The following is a 21,523-nucleotide window of genomic DNA, read 5'->3' on the forward strand; positions in this document are numbered from 1 at the left end:
TGGGGTTTGAATGAGTCATAAGAAATACAGTCAAAAAGTTCAAATTTAATAAAAATGACAGGTTATTGTACAATGTATAGTAATCTTTTGTTCATTTATATGTGTGTAAAACATATGGTGAACAAGAACTGGATAACTAGGGTGAATGAACAGAAACTGGGATATGTTTTAACAGTTCATATTGATTTCAATTCAATTTTATTTAAACAAATCCCAACAACAGTTGCCTCAATATGCAGAGAGAAACCTAACAATCATATGACCCGCTGTGAGTGAGCACTTTGGCGACAGTGGGAAGGAAAAAATCCATTTAACAGGACGCAACCTCCAGCAAAACTAGGCTCAGAGAGGTGCGGCCATCTGTTGCGACCAGTTGGGGTGAGAGAAGGAAAGACAGGTCAAAAGCCATGCTGCGAAAGAGAGCCAGAGATTAATAACAAGTAATGATTCAATGCAGAGAGGTCGATTAACACACAGTGAGTGAAAAAAGTGACTGAAGAAGTGTTAAGGGAAAATCCCAAATGGCAAACTGCAAATATAAACAGAACACAATGAGACAGCGTAATGAATCACATGTACATGGGTGAGCGTCTCAGAAGAGAGTCACACAGTGTACCTTTTTATTCGTGCATTTATAGTCACTGGTGCCCACACAACAGGGCGGCGATTTTCGCTCTTCTCAGAAAAAATGACTATACAACAGTATGTGGCTATCTTGCTGGAACATTCCGTTCCTCTTTTATCAAGACATGTTACACAGGCGTGCTCTCCGCCCAGCAGGCCGCCCAAGGACGAAGCTTCGGCAAGCAATATGAATCACAAACAGCAATGCATTTAATAAAATCTTTTACATTTCCTCCTGTTGTTTAACTTCTCTAATAGTTAAACAATCTGTTTGTTATCTATGCATGATTTCTTGGCTTGGCATTTTTAATCAGCATGTCATTCACAGATCAATTACAACATCATAGATAAGTCATCTTTAGGAGGGTCATCTTCGCCTTTCGTCCCATGGGCAGGGTCAAAATACGCCTGTACACGGACTGCAACAACTTTATTTATCATTGATTGTACACATGGCAAAATACAAGTGGTAAAACAACAGAGTAAAAGTAAAAGAACTCCTACAAAAACCAGTCCTTTTATTAAAAGAGATTTCCAGGAACCACTCAACAGCCAGGTAAGCCAGTCTTCAGTGTTCGTGACATAGTCCTGTTGCTGAGCATCCCTGAGTTGTTTCAGCGTGCGTAAGGCGTCGGTCATGTTGGAAGAGTGAACATTATCTGGAATGTATGTACAGCATGTGTTGTTAAAGAGGACACATAGTCCTCCCTTTTCAGCGAGGATCATGTCTAACGCCACCCTGTGTTGCATTACTGCAATGCGCAGAGCGTCAATTTCTTGATTCTGTTTATCCTTTATGTTACAGGATGCATTCAGGAACAGTCCAAAACAGTAGTCCAGAGTTTCAATTCGTAAAGCATGTTTTCCGACTCCTACCCAGGGAAACAGGGCGTGGGTCTCTTTTCTGGCCGGTTGTCCAAAGCTTAAATTCCTGTGGAACATCTGATCCCCAGATAGGGTCATGTGGTTGTACTGCAGAGACGCCTCGTCATCGCCGGGTCCTTGTGGCGCTTCCGTAGTTATTTTGAAGGTGTGATCTGAGATGAAGATGGGAGCGCAAACTCCGGTCCACCCTGGAGGTAGTATGAAATAAGCACGTTGTCCACATAGCCAGGCCATTCCTTGCACCCAGTAGGTGCCATTAGAGGGGTTGGCTGTGTTCACAGGGCACCTTCTCCGCTTCCAGCGGTCTGATTACAATTAGTGGTGTTTCCAAGCGGTCTGTTACCGTTGTCTTGCCGGTAGCACATGGAGTGGTTCTTCCCTGGGGTTTGGTCTAGAGATGGCACGATACCACTTTTTTATGTCCGATACCGATACCGATATCATAAATTTGGATATCTGCCGATACCGATATTAATCCGATATAGTGTTTTTTTAATCAATAAAACTGTTTTTTAATATCTTGCTGCATTTTGTATAAGTTCATACTCAAGTTTAAATAAACAACAACACTAAAGCTATTCTGTTATACCTGTATGTAAAAATACACTGCACCCAAAATATTTCATAGTTCAGCAACACTGATCAATCTAATAAACTTAAACCTACTCCATCCTCCCTATTCTGGTATTTTAAAGAGTACTTAGCAGAAATATTAAGCAACCTAACTAATAGGGTTGCAAACTCCCAGCAAAAAAAAATAGGGAACCACCCCCACCCTCCACCTCATGATGCTTAATCAACGTAATCAACTTTAATTTGATGCAGTGTGAAAAAAATGCACAGAATTAAATTATTTTTCAAGAATAATTAAATAGATTCAACATCTTTCTTCAACAGAATTGCAGACTGCACAGACGGTACCTTCCCAAAGGAAAAAGTACTATAGCTTACTAGGGTATATTAGACTTAACAGTTACTATATACAGTAATGGACTTCTATACATTTTACATCAGATTAAAACTTTGGGTGTAAGATTCAGATAATTATTTATTAAAAGCTAGACATTTTAAATGAGAATAAGAAAGAAAAGTATGTCTTTGTGCCCCTTTTCCCTGTTCATGCCCTATCGGCCCCCTGGCTACACTTTGCTAGATCCGCCCCTGCACAGTTACCAGCCGTCAGCTACGTGAAAAAGGATCCTGGTGTAGAAAGTAATATTAAATAAATTCTAACAACAGCTTGTGAAGCTTAAACGTGCTGCTGTTGTTCAGCCGCTGGTTTCTTCTTTCTGGTGCAAAGTGGGCCAAAAACAAACAAGAGAGACGGACTCATGACAGAAAAGCCGATCAGCTGATCATTAAGCAGTTTCACGATTGAAGTAGCGGCAGGAGAGAGAGAGAGAGAGAGAGAGGCAGTCGCCCATATATCGGTTGTTAAGCTTAACGTGGGAACGCTTTTACAAACATTCAGAGATGAACTTACACACTTGCTTTACCTCTCTCTGGGATAACTTCCTCGGAGATGAAATGCTGGATTGCTAGCGAGGCTACAAATACACACAGCAGCTCTATGACGTGAGCGCACTGCTCCAACGTGCTACGGTTATGAGCCGAGTTACCAAGTTTTGTGAGGTGCTTTTTGATATTTAATGGATCGGATTACATTTTTATTTCTCACCGATATCCGATCCAGCAATTTACGTCAGTATCGGACCGATACCGATACCTAATATCGGATCGGTCCATCTCTAGTTTGGTCCAAGAACACTGGGAAGTGAATGGATGTGTTCCAGTTCGTCATGTTGAAGTTGATCCAGAAAAAGTTGATCACATCGCCCATTGTCTAATCCAACGCTTTTCAGTGGTGATCAACTCATATTGTGGATGTCCCATAAACATACTAAACAGGTTAAGCGAGTGAATGGTAGAGCTTGTCTCATTAATGATGATTTTCTTATGTTGATAGCCAATGCCCGCGAAACTGGCAGCGTGCATTTGGCTTGTGTTTTATTCATGTAGTCTCCATAAAAGGTGGGATGTGTCGAGGTGCATGGCATGTGGGAGCAGACGTAACATGCAGTGTTGTTAGGCTCTCCCTTAGTTCTGTCATGTGCGTAGCGATACCATGCGTTATTCATCCATGGGTGAATGTGGTCTTGTGTCATGTCACGAAGGTGTGAGTTGTCATGTGTCCACCTTGTCTGTAGGTGGTGTTGTTTGTCTTCTTTATTGTCCTCGGCGCGAGGAGTCCTGCTAGGAGCAGGAGGACAGCTGCTAGGGCCGGCGAGTGTCTTCATGACAGCCAAACACACCTAGATCCTCGGGTGAGTAGACTACTGGCTAGAAGTAGAGGGCGGGATATACCCAATCAGCCCTCTCTTCACCAGGTAGATCACCAGAAGGTAGGGGTGCTGGAGTCTATGAGTCTAGGCTGTCACTCACTTTCTTGCAGTGGCTTTGGTGAATCCAAGATGGTCTTTCTGCTATCTTACAGGCAGTTGGTGTGGTGATAAGCACTTGGTATGGGCCTTCCCATTCTTTCTCTGGAGAACTCGAATCAGGACCCAATCACCTGGTTTCAACCTGCAAGATACTGGAGAAGATTCAGAAGGCAGTTTATTGTTTAAAACAATATCTTTGTTTTCCAGCAGTTTTGACATCCATTCTGCTAGTGTAGTTTCTCTGATTGATTTGTCTAAAGGCTCACTTGTGATTGGCAGCGGAAATGGTCTGCCATGAATGATTTCAAAAGGTGTAAGTTTTTGTGAACCTTGTGTTAATCTCATCCACATTTTTACTAGGCCTATGCACTCTGGCCACGGCCTTCCTGTTTCTTCCATACATTTTCTAAATCTCTGTTTTATTGTGCCGCTTTGTCCTTTCTACTAGGCCGGCACTTTGAGGATGATAAGCACAGTGATATTTGATGTTAAACCCTAGTGCTTCAGAGACTTTGCTGATTACCTTGTTGACAAAATGTGTCCCATTATCTGATCTTATTAGAGTGGGGATGCCATATGTTGGAATGAAATGGTTACATAAGCATTTTGCTACTGAAATGGCATGTGTTTTCTTTACTGGATAGATTTCTGGCCATTTTGAGAATACGTCTATGATCACTAGAGCGTATTTTGAGCCTTGACATTCATTTAGTTCAATAAAATCCATGTGGATTGTGTGGAAAGGATGAGGTGGTGTGGGAAAATGACCTCTTCTTGGTCTGAGATTCCTTTGTGCATTGTGTTTTTTTTTTTTTGGCAAATCATGCATGTTCTGACAAATTCTTTTGCTGAAGTTTCGAAATTTAGAGTGTAAAAATTTAGAGTGTAAAAGTGTTTTGGAAATTATATCTACTATCCTTCCTGTTGACACATGGAGAGTAACTCCATGTGTCACTAAGGCAGCTGTTGTGTGTAGAGATTTTGGAAGTATTGGTTTTCCTTCACAAATCATCAAGTCATCTCTTAGTTGTGCTCCGCATTTCAGCCATTTCTTTTGCTGAGCTGTGGGAGCTGCTTTTTGTTCATCCTTTGTCAGTAAAATTGTTTCCCTTTGTATTTTCATAGTCATTCTTCTGATGTGCTGCACACTTGCAAATTGCTAAATGTCGCATCACATGAGGAGTTTCCTCCCATGTAAACAGATGTGTGCCATGATAAAACCTTCTCTACACACTAGAAACAAAAAACTAATTTCAACCGTTGTTACATCTTATTCACTTATTTTATAATACAGTTATTTTTTCAAATCTAATATCAATCAACTAATTTGCATATCAGCTTATAATGCGCTAAATTGACAGGTCAACAGAAATGCACGTTCAAAAGATTATCACAAAAGAGAATTTCCTCCATACAGTAAACTACTGGTGTTGCATCAATCAAGCAGAAAGCATCTCACAATTTATTGTATTACCAACTAAATTTATTGTCTGATTACTGCTTGGTCATACCAGACTCTCTCTGTGTCTTTATTTTTCCTTCTCTGTTTTCACAAACGTTTCACCTATTGTCCTGCAAGCTGGAGAGTTAAATGTCAGTAGTGGGTAAATTCAGCAGTTGATAACAAAACTATTAAGTTTTCCTGTTTTAACACCAATGTGAGATATAGAGGCGCACATATAGTGTGTGCTCTAGTGTAAGCTGCTCTTCATTGCATGTATGTGTGTTAGCACGCTTGCATGCAGGGCCTCTGGGCCTGTCTCACCCAAAAGGGCATTTTCTTAACAGTTGCCTTTCACTCGCGGTGTTAAGAAAGGCAAATGTGCTTGTAGCAGTTGTGAGATTATATTACATTATACCTGTAATCAAAATGAGTGAATCATGATACTGCTGTAGGCCACATCATACTTCTTGTGTAATCAGTATGTAGTTATAGTTTGCATCACACTTCTTAGTTAAAAGAATGTGAAAATCATTAGATTTATTAGATAGGTTTGTATTATCCTATACTGCTGATTTACTGTGAGTGAGTTACACTGTTTCATGACATTTCATACTGCCGAGTTATGAAGAGAATATTGTATTCAGAGAGTAGGGGCCTCTCTTTTTTTTTTTCTTTGTGATAGTAAAGAGCCACGGAGCGTCACCCCACCCTTGGTGGAAGCAGAAAAACAGGGAGCCAAGGTCATAACTCAGGCTCACAAAGAGTCAGAAAGAATGTGAATACTTAGTTTTTTGGCTGTGGCGCATTTTGTATGGCTTCTTTTCTTTGTTTAGTAGCTTTCTGCCTTCACCTGAGGGTGTGCCCTAAGCATGTGACTTCAGGTCTCCATAATTGAGTTTATTTAAAGATAAATAAGATGATTTCATATATTGCTCGCAGATCATGCACTAGACGGTATGTTGCAGTATTAGCCTGCTTCAACACTTAAGCAAAACACCACTCTTTGTTTTATTATCATCATTATTATTATTATTGTTATTATTATCCTGTCTCAAAACAGAAAATGAAATTGTAGTTGTTCTTGGCTGAGAAACACAAAACCTCTCTCTTTTTTTTTTTTTTCAAAACAAGAAACTAAGTTTTAATTTTTCAGCCTTGTCACATAAAACAAAACAGACAACCCAGCTCTCAGCTGGCTCTGGACTTATCATCATCAAGGACGCATGGTGAGAGCCACTTCAGAAGTTACAGTGCTCATTACTCAAGCAACATTTAAAAAGGAACAAAAACAAAACTCAGCACACTACACAGAGAACAACAACAAGACACAACTGAAGGTGTTGTTCTTGTTTGTTCTCCTTGAATTTTAGAATAAAGTTATTACATCTCCATTAGTAAATCATATGCCTAATCATTATGTGCCACTGTGATCCACAAGTATGATCACAAATTTATTTTCCAAACTTACTAAGCAAACAAACAAAAATAAAACAAGTTGCCTATGGCATCATCAAGGCTTTGCATTCATATTAATTGAGTGTAAGCTGCTTTCTTCATTGCAAGTATTTATTACAATACGGTTTAATTCATGCATCTTATCACAGAGTTCTAAATTCAACCTATCTCCTCAAACACACACGGTTTCCTGTCACCGACAGGCACACATTTCCTGTTTCTGCAGACTCTGTCTTCCATTGTATTTATAATCTAAAAACCCTCTTTAATTCTACTAAAAACAATCTAAATCCCTTGATCTAAAAACGATACACCTTTATTTCACACACACTTTTAAATTGAGCTCTTTCAGACATCAGGAATCATCACACACACTGCCTTTTCTCTCAAACTTCCACTTGTTCACACACTCTACTATGAACGTTTGTGGTGTTATTATTACTTATGTTTTATTATTTTTGTACAAATCACACCCAATCACTCAAAACCTACTACTCACAGCATTCACACAGTCAAAATCACTCAAAATATGCTTTCATACGAGTATTTCAGACATGCTTTTCAAGATATATAGAGGTCACTCACTGTATATCCACAGTAATGAATTCAAACTCTATTTATACAATTGTAGTGAGCAAAACCAGCATCTCCATGTGCGTCACCGCTCCTCATTAGCTTGGTAGTGTCCACATATTTAATTCAGCTTCTCAATCTTGTAGCTTTAGCTGTTGTATGCAGGGTTTGGCTCCTTAGTTGTTAGTCTAGGTTTGCTCTTCATCTTAACAAAGTCTCATCTAAGATGACAGGTTTACAAGCAGGTCAAGTGTCTCTATGCACCTGATTAGTGTAGTTATTTCCTTATTTTCTTCATCTCCTATATCATTGTACTGAGTTTGAGCAAACCTTAAGCTTGAATCAGACTACTTTTAACAATCTTCCACCTCACATCATAACTGACTGAGGTGCCTCTTCCTATTAATAGTATGTCATTATTAATGTTATCATTGTATTGTTTTTCCTTTTTATAACAGCAACAGTATATTACAATACACTACTTTACTACTAATATACAATAGTATATTAGTTTATATTTTATTATGTATCCATCACGGGTCTGTGTGAATCTGCAGCTTCACACCTTCCCAAGCTGGAGACATTTTCCTTGGCTGAACAATGACACAGCCTTAATATACCTTATGCATCTCTTTTTTATTTGATATATTTTGTGTGAATTATCTGGTTTCATGCATTCTATTCATTCAGCCTGGTTGTCTTCCCAATTTTGTTTCATTGCTTTAATTTAAGTTAACCTTAATTTAACCTTTTGTTTATTCCACTTCATTCCTCTTTCCATGCTTTTAAAATATTACAACTCTTGTGTATGTTTTGATTTCTTTTTGGATCTTTTTCAGTATTTATTTCTGCCTGTAAGGTTTCTTTTAGTTTTGTTAAAGCGGAGGGGCTACACTTTCCCTCCCATGTCAGGCATTTTGTTTTCTTAGGATTTCTCCATCTACATGCACTAATTTGTCCGGCGCCTGGACATTTCTTTTCTAGCCACTGCTCGTCAGCAGTGAGTTTTGTTGTTTTATTACCCATTATTAGTTTATGCTTCTTTAGCGCTTACTAATACACACACACCTGGCGGCGCTTTCACTGGCACGAGAACAGAGAGAGGTAGCTGACACGCCCTTCTACTTTCAAGCTATTCTTGAAAGCGGTGTCACCTTTACGTGATGAAACACGACCTTCCTCTCAGTTCACCAGTACTTCAGCGACCAACAGTAAACAAATTAGTGGAATAGTTCAGCCTACTTATTGTGCTGTAAAAATCAACTTATTCCACCAACATAAACAAACAGTATAGAACAAACAATTTTTAGAGACGCGTTATCTTTAGCTACCAGTCCTCAAGACGAGCTTAGTGCTCCCAGCCCCTCTGGGCGAGCTAGCTACCAGTCCTCAAGACGAGCTTAATGCTTCCAGCCCCTCTGGGCGAGCTAGCTACCAGTCCTCAAGACGAGCTTAATGCTTCCAGCCCTCTGGGCGAGCTAGCTACCAGTCCTCAAGACAAGCTTAATGCTTCCAGCCCCTCTGGGCGAGCCTATTTTACCCTCTGCGGGAGCTACCAATCCTCTGGATGAGCTCTATTTTATTTTATGGCTTCCAGCCCCTCTTGGGCGAGCCTATTCTCTAAGTTTCGCTTTCAAACTTTCACTGTCTCAAAGTTTTCCGTCTTACCTTAGTAGTGGTTTCTTCAGATGCACCCGATCAGCCCCGGCGGTGCGGACCGCTTGTAAAACGTTGGCCAAGACCCGAATTCACGCCCTGGACTTTATCACACACCCAGTGCGTGAGCTGCCGGCAGACTTCAACGTGGGCTTCTCGCACCGACGGGATCTGGTGAGGTGCCTCTTATGGGAGCTGCTTTAAATAGCCCGTCCCATCCGGCTCGAAGGACCAAGAAATGTTAAGGGAAAATCCCAAATGGCAAACTGCAAATATAAACAGAACACAATGAGACAGTGTAATGAATCACATGTACATGGGTGAGCGTCTCAGAAGAGAGTCACACAGTGTACCTTTTTATTCGTGCATTTATAGTCACTGGTGCCTACACAACAGGGCAGCGTATTTTCGCTCTTCTCAGAAAAATGACTATACAACAGTATGTGGCTATCTTACTGGAACATTCCGTTCCTCTTTTTATCAAGACATGTTACACAGCGTGCTCTCCCGCCCAGCAGGCCGTCCAAGGACAAGCTTCCGGCAAGCAATATGAATCACAAACAGCAATGCATTTAATAAAAATCTTTTTGCAAGAAGAAATACTCAATGCATCATCCCCCAGCAGCCTACACCTATTGCAGCATAACCAAGGGATCAGGGACACCAGATCCATCCCTACCTATATGCTTTAGCATAAAGGAAAGCTTTAAGCCTAATCTTAAAAGTTGAGATAATGTCTGTCCCCCAAATCCAAACTGGAAGCTGGTTCCATAGAAGAGGAGCATGAAAACTGAAGGCTCTGCCTCCCATTCTACTTTAAAATACTCTAGGAAAAACAAGTAAGCCTGCAGTGCGAGAGCGAAGTGCTCTAATGGGGTGATATGGTACTTGTCAAAAGATTTTATTATGTTTATGCTTAAAAGTACATTTTATTTTCTAGATGTGTTTGCCCTTTTAGTATTCAGCTCAAATAGAGAAGTTACGCTATCTGTTATGTTACTAACTGTGCAAGCTCAACAGGAAGCCTGCACGCAGCACAGTTCTATTTTATCTCTTCCTGTACGTCTCTGAGAAGAACATGCTACACAAATATGCTTGAGTATAAATAAAGGCTGACAACTGCTGCAGGGTGTGAGTCTCCGTTGAGCGCCGGACAAATTAGTGCATGCAGATGAGGGAGCCCAAAGAAAACTATATGTCCCACGTGGGAGGGAAAATGTAGCCCCTCTGCATTGACTAAATTAAAAGAAACCCTCCAAGCAGAAATAAATACTGAAAAGGATGCTAAAAAGAAAACAAAGCGTACACAAGAGTTGTAATATTTTAAAGCATGGAAAGAGGAGTGAAATGGAATAAACAAAAGGTTAAATTAAATTAGAGCTTATCTAATGTATTCAAACTAATAATAGGAAGGATAACAACCTGTAAACTGGTATTAACAATGAGACATAGTTGGCATGACGACCGTGCCTAGGATGAATAGAATGCATGAAACCAGATAATTCACACGAAAATATATCAAATAAAAAAGAGAGATGCATAAGGTATATTGAGGCTGTGTCATTGTTCAGCCAAGGAAAGTGTGTCTCCAGCTTGGGTAGGGGGTGAAACTGCAGATCACCCCCAGCCCTTGATGGATACATAATAAAATATATATGAAATATTAAAATAGACTATTGTATATTTGTAGTATAGTAGTATATTGTAATATACTATTGATGTTATATAGAAATAAGAGGAAATAATTAAGAGATAATAATATTGATAACAATATTAATAATGATATAATATAAATGAGAAGAAGCATCTTATTCAGTTATGATGTGAGGTGGAAGATTGTTAAAAGTAGTCTAAATCAAGCTTAAGGTTTGCTCAAACTCAGTACAATGATATAGGAGATGAAGAAAATAAGGAAATAACTACACTAATCAGGTGCATAGAGACACTTGACCTGCTTGTAAACCTGTCATCTTAGATGAGACTTTGTTAAGATGAAGAGCAAACCTATACTAACAACTAATGAGCCAAACCCTGTATACAACAGCTAAAGCTACAAGATTTCGAAACTTCAGCAAAAGTATTTGTCAGAACATGCATGATTTGCCAAAAACATAATGCACAGGGAAACCTCAGACCGAAAAGAGGTAACTTTCCCACACCACCTCATCCTTTTCATAGAATCCACATGGATTTTATTGAGCTAAATGAATGCCAAGGCTCAAAATACGCTCTAGTGATCATAGACGTATTCTCAAAATGGCCAGAAATCTATCCAGTAAAAAAAGCAGACGCCATCTCAGTAGCAAAATGTTTGTGCAACCATTTCATTCCAACATATGGCATCCCCACTCTAATAAGATCAGACAATGGGACACATTTTGTTAATGAAGTAATCAGTAAGGTCTCTGAAGCACTAGGATTCAACCCAAAGACCACTGTGCTTACCACCCACAAAGTGCCGGACTAGTGGAAAGAACTAACGGCACAATAAAACAGAGACTGAGAAAATGCATGGAAGAAACAGGGAGACCATGGCCTGAGTGTATAGGCCTGGTAAAAATGTGGATGAGACTGACACAAAGTTCTCAGAAACTCACACCTTTTGAAATCATTCACGGTAGACCATTTCCACTACCAATCACAAGTGAGCCCATAGATAAGTCAATAAGAGAAACTACACTAGCCGAATGGATGACTAAATTACTTGAACATAAAGAGATTGTTCTAAACAACCAACTGCCGAGTGATATCTCTCCAGTGTCTTGCAGGTTGAAACCAGGTGATTGGATCCTGATCAAAGTACTCCAAAGGAAAAATTGGAGCTCACCAAGGTGGGAAGGTCCTTATCAAGTGCTACTCACCACACCAACTGCCTGCAAAATAGCAGAAAGACGATCCTGGATTCATCAAAGCCACTGCAAAAAAGTGAGTGACAACCTAGACATTTAGACGCCGACACCCCTAACTCCTGGTGATCTATTGGTGAAGGAGGGCTGATCGGGTACACCCCCCTCTACTTCTTGCCGGTAGTCTACTCATCAGAGGTCACAGGTGTGTCTGGTCATCATGAAGACGCTCGTCCTCCTAGTGGCTAATGTTGCACTCCTGGTGAGTTTATTAACACTCACCCGAAAGAAAGAAGATGAACAACACCACCTGCAGACAAGATGGACACATGACAACTCACATCTTCGTGACATGACACAAGACCACATTCACCCATGGATGAACAACGCATGGTATCGATATATACATGACAGCACACCCAGGAAAGACTGCTACGTTTGCTCCTATATGCCCCCAATGACACAATACGCCACCTTGTACGCGAAGGCAATGGACATAATTCAGGCAAAGTGTGCCGCAAGTTACGCCAGCCTTGGGTATCAATTCCAGGGAATTGTGATCAACCATGAGGAACCTCTCCAGATAGGACTACGAAATGGCACATGTGACGAATGGTTCTGGGTTGACCTGAAAGTGAAGCACAGGAGTAAGGCTAAATCATTCCCAGTCTTTCTCGAAAACAATGGGAATTTGAGCCACACCCTATGCTACCGCCAAGAGAACGGATCCACGCCAATGGAAACACCACCAACTGCAAAGCAGTACAGACACACGCTCCTGGAGGACCAGTGAAGAGCAGCAACATCTCGAATGGCACCTATTGGGTGCAAGGAATGGCCTGGCTCTGCGGCCAACGAGCCTATTTTATCCTTCCTAGGAATTGGACAGGTCAGTGCGCTCCCATTTTCATATCTGACCACACTTTCAAAATAACCATGGACGCCACGTCAACAATAAGGAAAAGACGAAGCACCCCAGACCTCAAGCAGCATGATTCCATATGGGGTTCCGATGTCCCAGAGGAATTTAAACTTTGGACTGAAAGACAAAAGGTTGCTCACGCACTCTTCCCATGGGTGGGGGTAGGAAAACACGCTTTAAGAATAGAGACTCTAAACTACCGTTTTGGACTTTTTCTGAATGCTTCATGTAAAATCAACGACGAACAGGATCAAGAAATTGACGCTCTGCGCATTGCAGTAATGCAACACAGGGTAGCATTGGACATGATTCTCGCCGAGAAAGGAGGACTATGTGTCCTCTTTAACAACATATGCTGCACATACATTCCAGATAATGTGCACTCATCCAACATGACTGATGCTCTGAAAACACTCAACTTCGGGATGCACAACAACAAGACTATGTCACAAACACAGAAGACTGGCTCACGTGGCTTTTAAGCGGCTCTTGGAGGTCCCTGCTGATTAAAGGACTTGTTTTTGTTGGTGTTATAATACTGTTATTGTGTCTTTTCACTTCATGTGTCATACCTTGTTTGAAGAACATGGTATCAAAAATGGTAACTGCTTCAATTCATGCTTACATCACCCTATCACAGAATGAAGAAGATGATAATGAGATAGACACTTGGATATAACATACTCACAAAACCCACTATTTTATGATGTCTTGGCTAAAAATGTTTACAAGTGGCCATAGACTGATACAATGTTAGCGAGTTGCTGTGTACATATATAGAAGAAAAGATCAAACAACAGGAGGGAATGTCAAAAGATTTTATTATGTTTATGCTTAAAAGTACATTTTATTTTCTAGATGTGTTTGCTCTTTTAGTATTCAGCTCAAATAGAGAAGTTACGCTATCTGTTATGTTACTAACTGTGCAAGCTCAACAGGAAGCCTGTACGCAGCACAGTTCTATTTTATCTCTTCCTGTACGTCTCTGAGAAGAACATGCTACACAAATATGCTTGAGTACAAATAAAGGCTGACAACTGCTGCAGGGTGTGAGTCTCCGTTGAGCTCTCACCCGTGTGCACGTTAACTTGCAAACCTGTCTGGGTGTGATTTATTCTAACCTGAGTTGCACTACAGGAAAACTCCTGACAGTACTATAAAGTCATGAAGATACGATGGGAACTAACAGGAAGCCAATGGAGGGAAGGCAACATAAGAGAAATATGCACTCTCTTTCTAGTCCCTGTCAGTACTCAGTCAGATTGGACTGAGTACGAAGAGAGGGAAGGTAGTCAGAACTGAGGGGATCGAACTACCAGAAGGCAACATTGCAAGCATCGAGGACAGCCACAAGTACCTGGGAGGCAATGGGAACTATAAAGAGGCCACTCGGAAAGCTGCAGCCACTAAGTACCTGCAGAGGTTCAGGCAAATCCTGAGAAGTCCACTGAATGGTAAGAACAAGATCTGGGCTATAAGCACCTACGCCCTGCCTGGGATCAGGTACCCTGCCGGCATAAAAGGCTGGCAAAAGGAGGAGATAGAAGCCAGTGACATTAAGACAAGAAGGCTCCTGACCATGCATTATCATAGTCCAAGATGAGACAACAGACATCCACGAATACATCAGGAAAATGGCCCCAACAGACCATGTGCTTAGTGAATACCTCAGGCAGCAGAAACTCAGAAGTTGCCTGAAGTGCCTCAATTCTATGCTTTATATTAACTAAAGTGTTATAAAGTCATATAGTGTAGTATTAAGTGGACATGGCCCTGAATAATAAAGGTTCTTACAGCGTGTAACTCTCTTAGAAGTAAGTTTGCAGGAGATTCTCACTCTAGAGATAGCGGAAACACCCAGAGAAGTAGGGCAAGGTCGCAGCCTCGCCGGAGCTGAGAAGACATGTGTTCGAGCTAATAGACAATAACCTCTGAGTAAGGAATGCAACGTGACTACTGAATGCTTGTGTAACACTGTTGTTTAGACTAGAGTGGGACAGGCTGGGGTCTACGACACCAGGCAAGACTGGTGATGAGATGAGACAATCCAGCACATAACAGCAGAGTGCAAGATGCTAGCTGGCAGGGCATACACAAAACGCCATAACCATGTGGCCGGCATAGTATACATGAGCATTTGTGCGTTCTGGAAGTCCCGAGGTCAAAATGGGATACATCCCCCAAGGTAGTTGAGAATGACCAAGCTAAGATCTTGTGGGCCTTCCAAATAAAGATAGACAACCAAGCAAAACAACCAGACACTGTAGTGATGGACAAGCAGAGGAAGTTGACCGTAGTGACAGATGTAGCTATATTAGCTGATAACAACATCGGGAACATGAAGGAACATGATAAGCTTGAGACGTATCAAAGGCTAAGAGGGGAGCTTGAGAAAATGTAGAGGGTCACAGCAACATTGGTTTCTATGTTAATTGGGGCACTCAGGGAAATGATCTGATACCGATACAACATCCGAGATCTCTGTCCAGAAACCCAGAGAGATATGTCCATTCACATATGGAAAACAGAAAAAGAAAATGTTTCCTTTTCAAGATGTTTCGTTAGCCTTTTTCATTCACTCTAATTTTTTTTGCATGTATAGTAAGCCTATACTAGTTCAATGATTTAAAAACAATGCATGGGCAAATACACTGAATTGCCCAGTGATGTAAACATCAGATCAGATGTTTATAGGTCAGATTTCCTGAAGTTGTTTACCTGTTAATTGAGAACCTAATGAGTCCCATAGAGGATGAAAGATTTCTCATAAAACAAAGCCATATAGTCAGTCACTTACCTTCTTAGTTTAGAGCTGAAAATATATTACTCCAATACAGTAACAGTTGCCTTTTCATTTGTTATTCATGAATACAGTTTATATAATATAGTTCCATAGTCAGTAACGTTTTTGTTTTTGTCAATGGATGTTGAATTAAATGTAACATTGGTAACTTTTGGTGGGTTTGCAGAATTGCACAAATACAGGTATCTTTATTTTGTTGTTATATTCACATTATATATTCTGATTCTCTGCTGTAATTCCACTATAGTGTGCCTTATCTGGACTCACAAAAACCTTCACGAGCCAATGTACATTTTTATTGCAGCTTTGTTAATCAACTCTGTTCTTTACAGCATGACTATCTATCCAAAGCTTTTATCTGATGTTTTGTCTGTAAAACAAATTATATCGTATCCACTTTGTGTTTTTCAAGGATTCTCATATTACACCTCAGCTGTGTCAGAGTTTTTACTGTTGGCAGCAATGGCATATGACAGGTATGTGTCTATATGCAAACCCCTGCAATATCCAGTTATTATGAATAGAATAACTATATATGTCTGTCTGATTTTAGCTTGGATTATACCTGCTTTTGAAACCTCAGTGCTGGGTGTGTTGTATTCTAATGTAAAACTCTGTAGTTTTACTCTGACAGGAATTTTTTGTAACAGTTCAATTTACAAGCTTCAGTGTGTGCCGTCAGTCGCAATATCTATATATGGTGTGGTCATGTTGATAAATATTGTCCTTCTACCAATGCTTTTCATACTTTTTACATACATAAGGATTCTCAGAATATCTTACCATTGTTGTAGAGAAACAAGGAGAAAAGCTGTAAAGACATGTTTACCCCACTTGCTGGTTTTAATTAACTTTTCTTGTTTTATTTTCTTTGATATAATTATAGTTAGACTGGAAACTGACTTATCAAAAACTCTTCGTTTGACATTGACGTTTCAGTCAATTTTATTCCATCCTCTTTTAAATCCAATTATATATGGACTCAAAATGAATGAAATTTCTAAACATCTCAAGATATTGTTATGTCTAGTTAAATAACACTGAAATGACTGCACTATTATTTATGGCATTTATGTAAGTGTTCATGTCTATTCTGTTATTGTTGACATATGTAATGGTCATAAAGCAAAGATATTTAACTTTTTAGACTGATGCTGGTAATATTTAAAGTCTAAACATGTCTGCATTTCATGTTTTTTCTTCTTTTCCATTTATCACAGATTATCAATCGCTGTTATGAAAATGATTTAGTAAAAAGAGTCAAATTCCGCTGGCCTTTTGTGTGTGTGTGTGTGTGTGTGTGTGTGTGTGTGTGTGTGTGTGTGTGTGTGTGTACAGGTTCTTATTATATTTGTGGGGACCAAAATCTGAAATTTACTACACTGGTGGGGACCTGGATTTTGGTCCCCACGAGGGTAAAGGCATTTTTCACACTCAAAATGTGTTTTCAGTGTCAGGGTTAATATTGGGTTATGGTCAGGTTAGAGGCATGCTAGGTCTTATATAGTCACAGTTGTGAGTCAGGTGCACTGGCCAACAGCCGTCTGGTCACTGTCGCCTCTCCCTCACCTCTTATGTCACATAAGTTCACCCTTTAGAGTTAGAGAGATTCATTCAAAGAAAGTCATTTTAATCGACATTCAACACATCAGATGCTTGGTTCCAAGCCTGGAGATCCATATACTCTCCTGCCTCTTCCTCTGGCCCTCCATTTTCCAGAAGTCCCTCAACCAGAACATGGCATATTATTTAATCTGGAGACTTCCCAGGTACCACTAAAGGGAGCCCAAGTACCACCAGTGGTACGCTTACCACAGTTTGCGAATCACTGGGTTAGGGTAAGTCGCGAGGGAAAGCATTATGTCAATGAGATGTCTCCACGAGGACAGCAAACCAGACTGTCAGGTGTGAGTGTATCAAGCAAGTGACTTCCTTGATAGAGAACAGGTATTGTTCATTCTCTGATTTAATGTAAATGTGAGTGATAGAAAACTGATTAAATTCCAGAAATTATGGCATATTTCATAATTAGATTATTTACTGGTTTATATAAAAGAAAAATGTAATAGCAGGCCCACATTTGGGGTTTGAATGAGTCATAAGAAATACAGTCAAAAAGTTCAAATTTAATAAAATGACAGGTTATTGTACAATGTATAGTAATCTTTTGTTCATTTATATGTGTGTAAAACATATGGTGAACAAGAACTGGATAACTAGGGTGAATGAACAGAAACTGGGATATGTTTTAACAGTTCATATTGATTTCAATTCAATTTTATTTAAACAAATCCCAACAACAGTTGCCTCAGTATGCAGAGAGAAACCCAACAATCATATGACCCACTGTGAGTGAGCACTTTGGCGACAGTGGGAAGGAAAAATCCATTTAACAGGACGCAACCTCCAGCAAAACTAGGCTCAGAGAGGTGCGGCCATCTGTTGCGACCAGTTGGGGTGAGAGAAGGAAAGACAGGTCAAAAGCCATGCAATGCAGAGAAGAGAGAAGAAGTGTTAAGGAAAATCCAGAGATTAATAACAAGTAATGATTCAATGCAGAGAGGTCGACTTAACACACACACAACAGTGAGTGAAAAACAGTGACTGAAGTAGAAATACTCAATGCATCATCGCCCAGCAGCCTACACCTATTGCAGCATAACCAAGGGATCAGGGACACCAGATCCATCCCTACCTATATGCTTTAGCATAAAGGAAAGCTTTAAGCCTAATCTTAAAAGTTGAGATAATGTCTGTCCCCCAAATCCAAACTGGAAGCTGGTTCCATAGAAGAGGAGCATGAAAACTGAAGGCTCTGCCTCCCGTTCTACTTTAAAATACTAGTATTTTAAAGTAAGCCTGCTTACTATAAACAAGTAAGCCTGCAGTGCGAGAGCGAAGTGCTCGAATGGGGTGATATGGTACTTGTCAAAAGATTTTATTATGTTTATGCTTAAAAGTACATTTTATTTTCTAGATGTGTTTGCTCTTTTAGTATTCAGCTCAAATCGGGAAGTTACGCTATCTGTTATGTGACTAACTGTGCAAGCTCAACAGGAAGCCTGCACGCAGCACAGTTCTATTTTATCTCTTCCTGTACATCTCTGAGAAGAACATGCTACACAAATATGCTTGAGTATAAATAAAGGCTGACAACTGCTGCAGGGTGTGAGTCTCCGTTGAGCCGGACAAATTAGTACATGCAGATGAGGGAGCCCAAAGAAAACTATATGTCCCACGTGGGAGGGAAAATGTAGCCCTCTGCATTGACTAAATTAAAAGAAACCCTCCAAGCAGAAATAAATACTGAAAAGGATGCTAAAAAGAAAACAAAGCGTACACAAGAGTTGTAATATTTTAAAGCATGGAAAGAGGAGTGAAATGGAATAAACAAAGGTTAAATTAAATTAGAGCTTATCTAATGTATTCAAACTAATAATAGGAAGGATAACAACCTGTAAACTGGTATTAACAATGAAACATAGTTGGCATGACGACCGTGCCTAGGATGAACAGAATGCATGAAACCAGATAATTCACACGAAAATATATCAAATAAAAAAGAGAGATGCATAAGGTATATTGAGGCTGTGTCATTGTTCAGCCAAGGAAAGTGTGTCTCCAGTTGGGTAGGGGTGAAACTGCAGATCACCCCAGCCCTTGATGGATACATAATAAAATATATATGAAATATTAAAATAGACTATTGTATATTTGTAGTATAGTAGTATATTGTAATATACTATTGATGTTATATAGAAATAAGAGGAAATAATTAAGAGATAATAATATTGATAACAATATTAATAATGATATAATATAAATGAGAAGAAGCATCTTATTCAGTTATGATATGAGGTGGATAATTGTTAAAAGTAGTCTAAATCAAGCTTAAGGTTTCCTCAAACTCAGTACAGTACAATGATATATGAGATGAAGAAAATAAAGAAAATACCAAATCTAATCAAGTGCATAGAGACACTTGACCTGCTTGTAAACCTGTCATCTTAGATGAGACTTTGTTAAGATGAAGAGCAAACCTATACTAACAACTAATGAGCCAAACCCTGTATACAACAGCTAAAGCTACAAGATTTCGAAACTTCAGCAAAAGTATTTGTCAGAACATGCATGATTTGCCAAAAACATAATGCACAGGGAAACCTCAGACCGAGAAGAGGTAACTTTCCCACACCACCTCATCCTTTTCATACAATCCACATGGATTTTATTGAGCTAAATGAATGCCAAGGCTCAAAATACGCTCTAGTGATCATAGACGTATTCTCAAAATGGCCAGAAATCTATCCAGTAAAAAAAGCAGACGCCATCTCAGTAGCAAAATGTTTGTGCAACCATTTCATTCCAATATATGGCATCCCCACTCTGATAAGATCAGACAATGGGACACATTTTGTTAATGAAGTAATCAGTAAGGTCTCTGAAGCACTAGGATTTAGCATCAAACACCACTGTGCTTACCACCCACAAAGTGCCGGACTAGTGGAAAGAACTAACGGCACAATAAAACAGAGACTGAGAAAATGCATGGAAGAAACAGGGAGACCATGGCCTGAGTGTATAGGCCTGGTAAAAATGTGGATGAGACTGACACAAAGTTCTCAGAAACTCACACCTTTTGAAATCATTCACGGTAGACCATTTCCACTACCAATCACAAGTGAGCCCATAGATAAGTCAATAAGAGAAACTACACTAGCCGAATGGATGACTAAATTACTTGAACATAAAGAGATTGTTCTAAACAACCAACTGCCGAGTGATATCTCTCCAGTGTCTTGCAGGTTGAAACCAGGTGATTGGATCCTGATCAAAGTACTCCAAAGGAAAAATTGAGCTCACCAAGGTGGAAGGTCCTTATCAGGTGCTACTCACCACACCTACTGCCTGCAAAATAGCAGAAAGACCGTCCTGGATTCATCAAAGCCACTGCAAAAAGTGAGTGACAACCTAAACGCTTAGACGCCGACACCCCTAACTCCTGGTGATCTATTGGTGAAGGGAGGGCTGATCGGGTACACCCCGCCCTCTACTTCTTGCCGGTAGTCTACTCATCAGAAGTCACAGGTGTGTCTGGTCATCATGAAGACGCTCGTCCTCCTAGTGGCTGCTGTTGCACTCCTGGTGAGTTTATTAACACTCACCCGAAAGAAAGAAGATGAACAACACCACCTGCAGACAAGATGGACACATGACAACTCACATCTTCGTGACATGACACAAGACCACATTCACCCATGGATGAACAACGCATGGTATCGATATATACATGACAGCACACCCAGGAAAGACTGCTACGCTTGCTCCTATATGCCCCTCAACGACACAATACGCCACCTTGTACGCCGAAGGCAATGGACATAATTCAGGCAAAGTGTGCCGCAAGTTACGCCAGCCTTGGGTATCAATTCCAGGGAATTGTGATCAACCATGAGGAACCTCCAGATAGGACTACGAAATGGCACATGTGACGAATGGTTCTGGGTTGACCTGAAAGTGAAGCACAGGAGTAAGGCTAAATCATTCCCAGTCTTTCTCGAAAACAATGGGAATTTGAGCCACACCCTATGCTACCGCCAAGAGAACGGATCCACGCCAATGGAAACACCACCAACTGCAAAGCAGTACAGACACACGCTCCTGGAGGACCAGTGAAGAGCAGCAACATCTCGAATGGCACCTATTGGGTGCAAGGAATGGCCTGGCTCTGCGCCCAACGAGCCTATTTTATCCTTCCTAGGAATTGGACAGGTCAGTGCGCTCCCATTTTCATATCTGACCACACTTTCAAAATAACCATGGACGCCACGTCAACAATAAGGAAAAGACGAAGCACCCCAGACCTCAAGCAGC

At 40.3% G+C, this 21,523-nt stretch overlaps 1 protein-coding gene across 1 annotated transcript; it reads left to right on the forward strand.

Moving 5' to 3' along the window:
* The first annotated feature begins 15,766 nt into the window (after positions 1-15,766).
* LOC120433494 (olfactory receptor 6N2-like) lies at positions 15,767-16,687 on the forward strand. Its single transcript, XM_039599771.1, has one exon. It carries the CDS (start codon positions 15,767-15,769, stop codon positions 16,685-16,687), a length of 921 nt encoding a protein of 306 aa, XP_039455705.1.
* Positions 16,688-21,523: the final 4,836 nt, after the last annotated feature.

This window comes from Oreochromis aureus, linkage group 16 (genome assembly GCF_013358895.1).
Source record: "Oreochromis aureus strain Israel breed Guangdong linkage group 16, ZZ_aureus, whole genome shotgun sequence".
In the NCBI taxonomy this organism is placed as follows: domain Eukaryota; kingdom Metazoa; phylum Chordata; class Actinopteri; order Cichliformes; family Cichlidae; genus Oreochromis; species Oreochromis aureus.

What these genes read in the sequence shown, in the direction of transcription:
- LOC120433494 (XM_039599771.1), top strand. Translation starts at nt 15,767, where the DNA reads ATGGATGTTGAATTAAATGTAACATTGGTAACTTTTGGTGGGTTTGCA.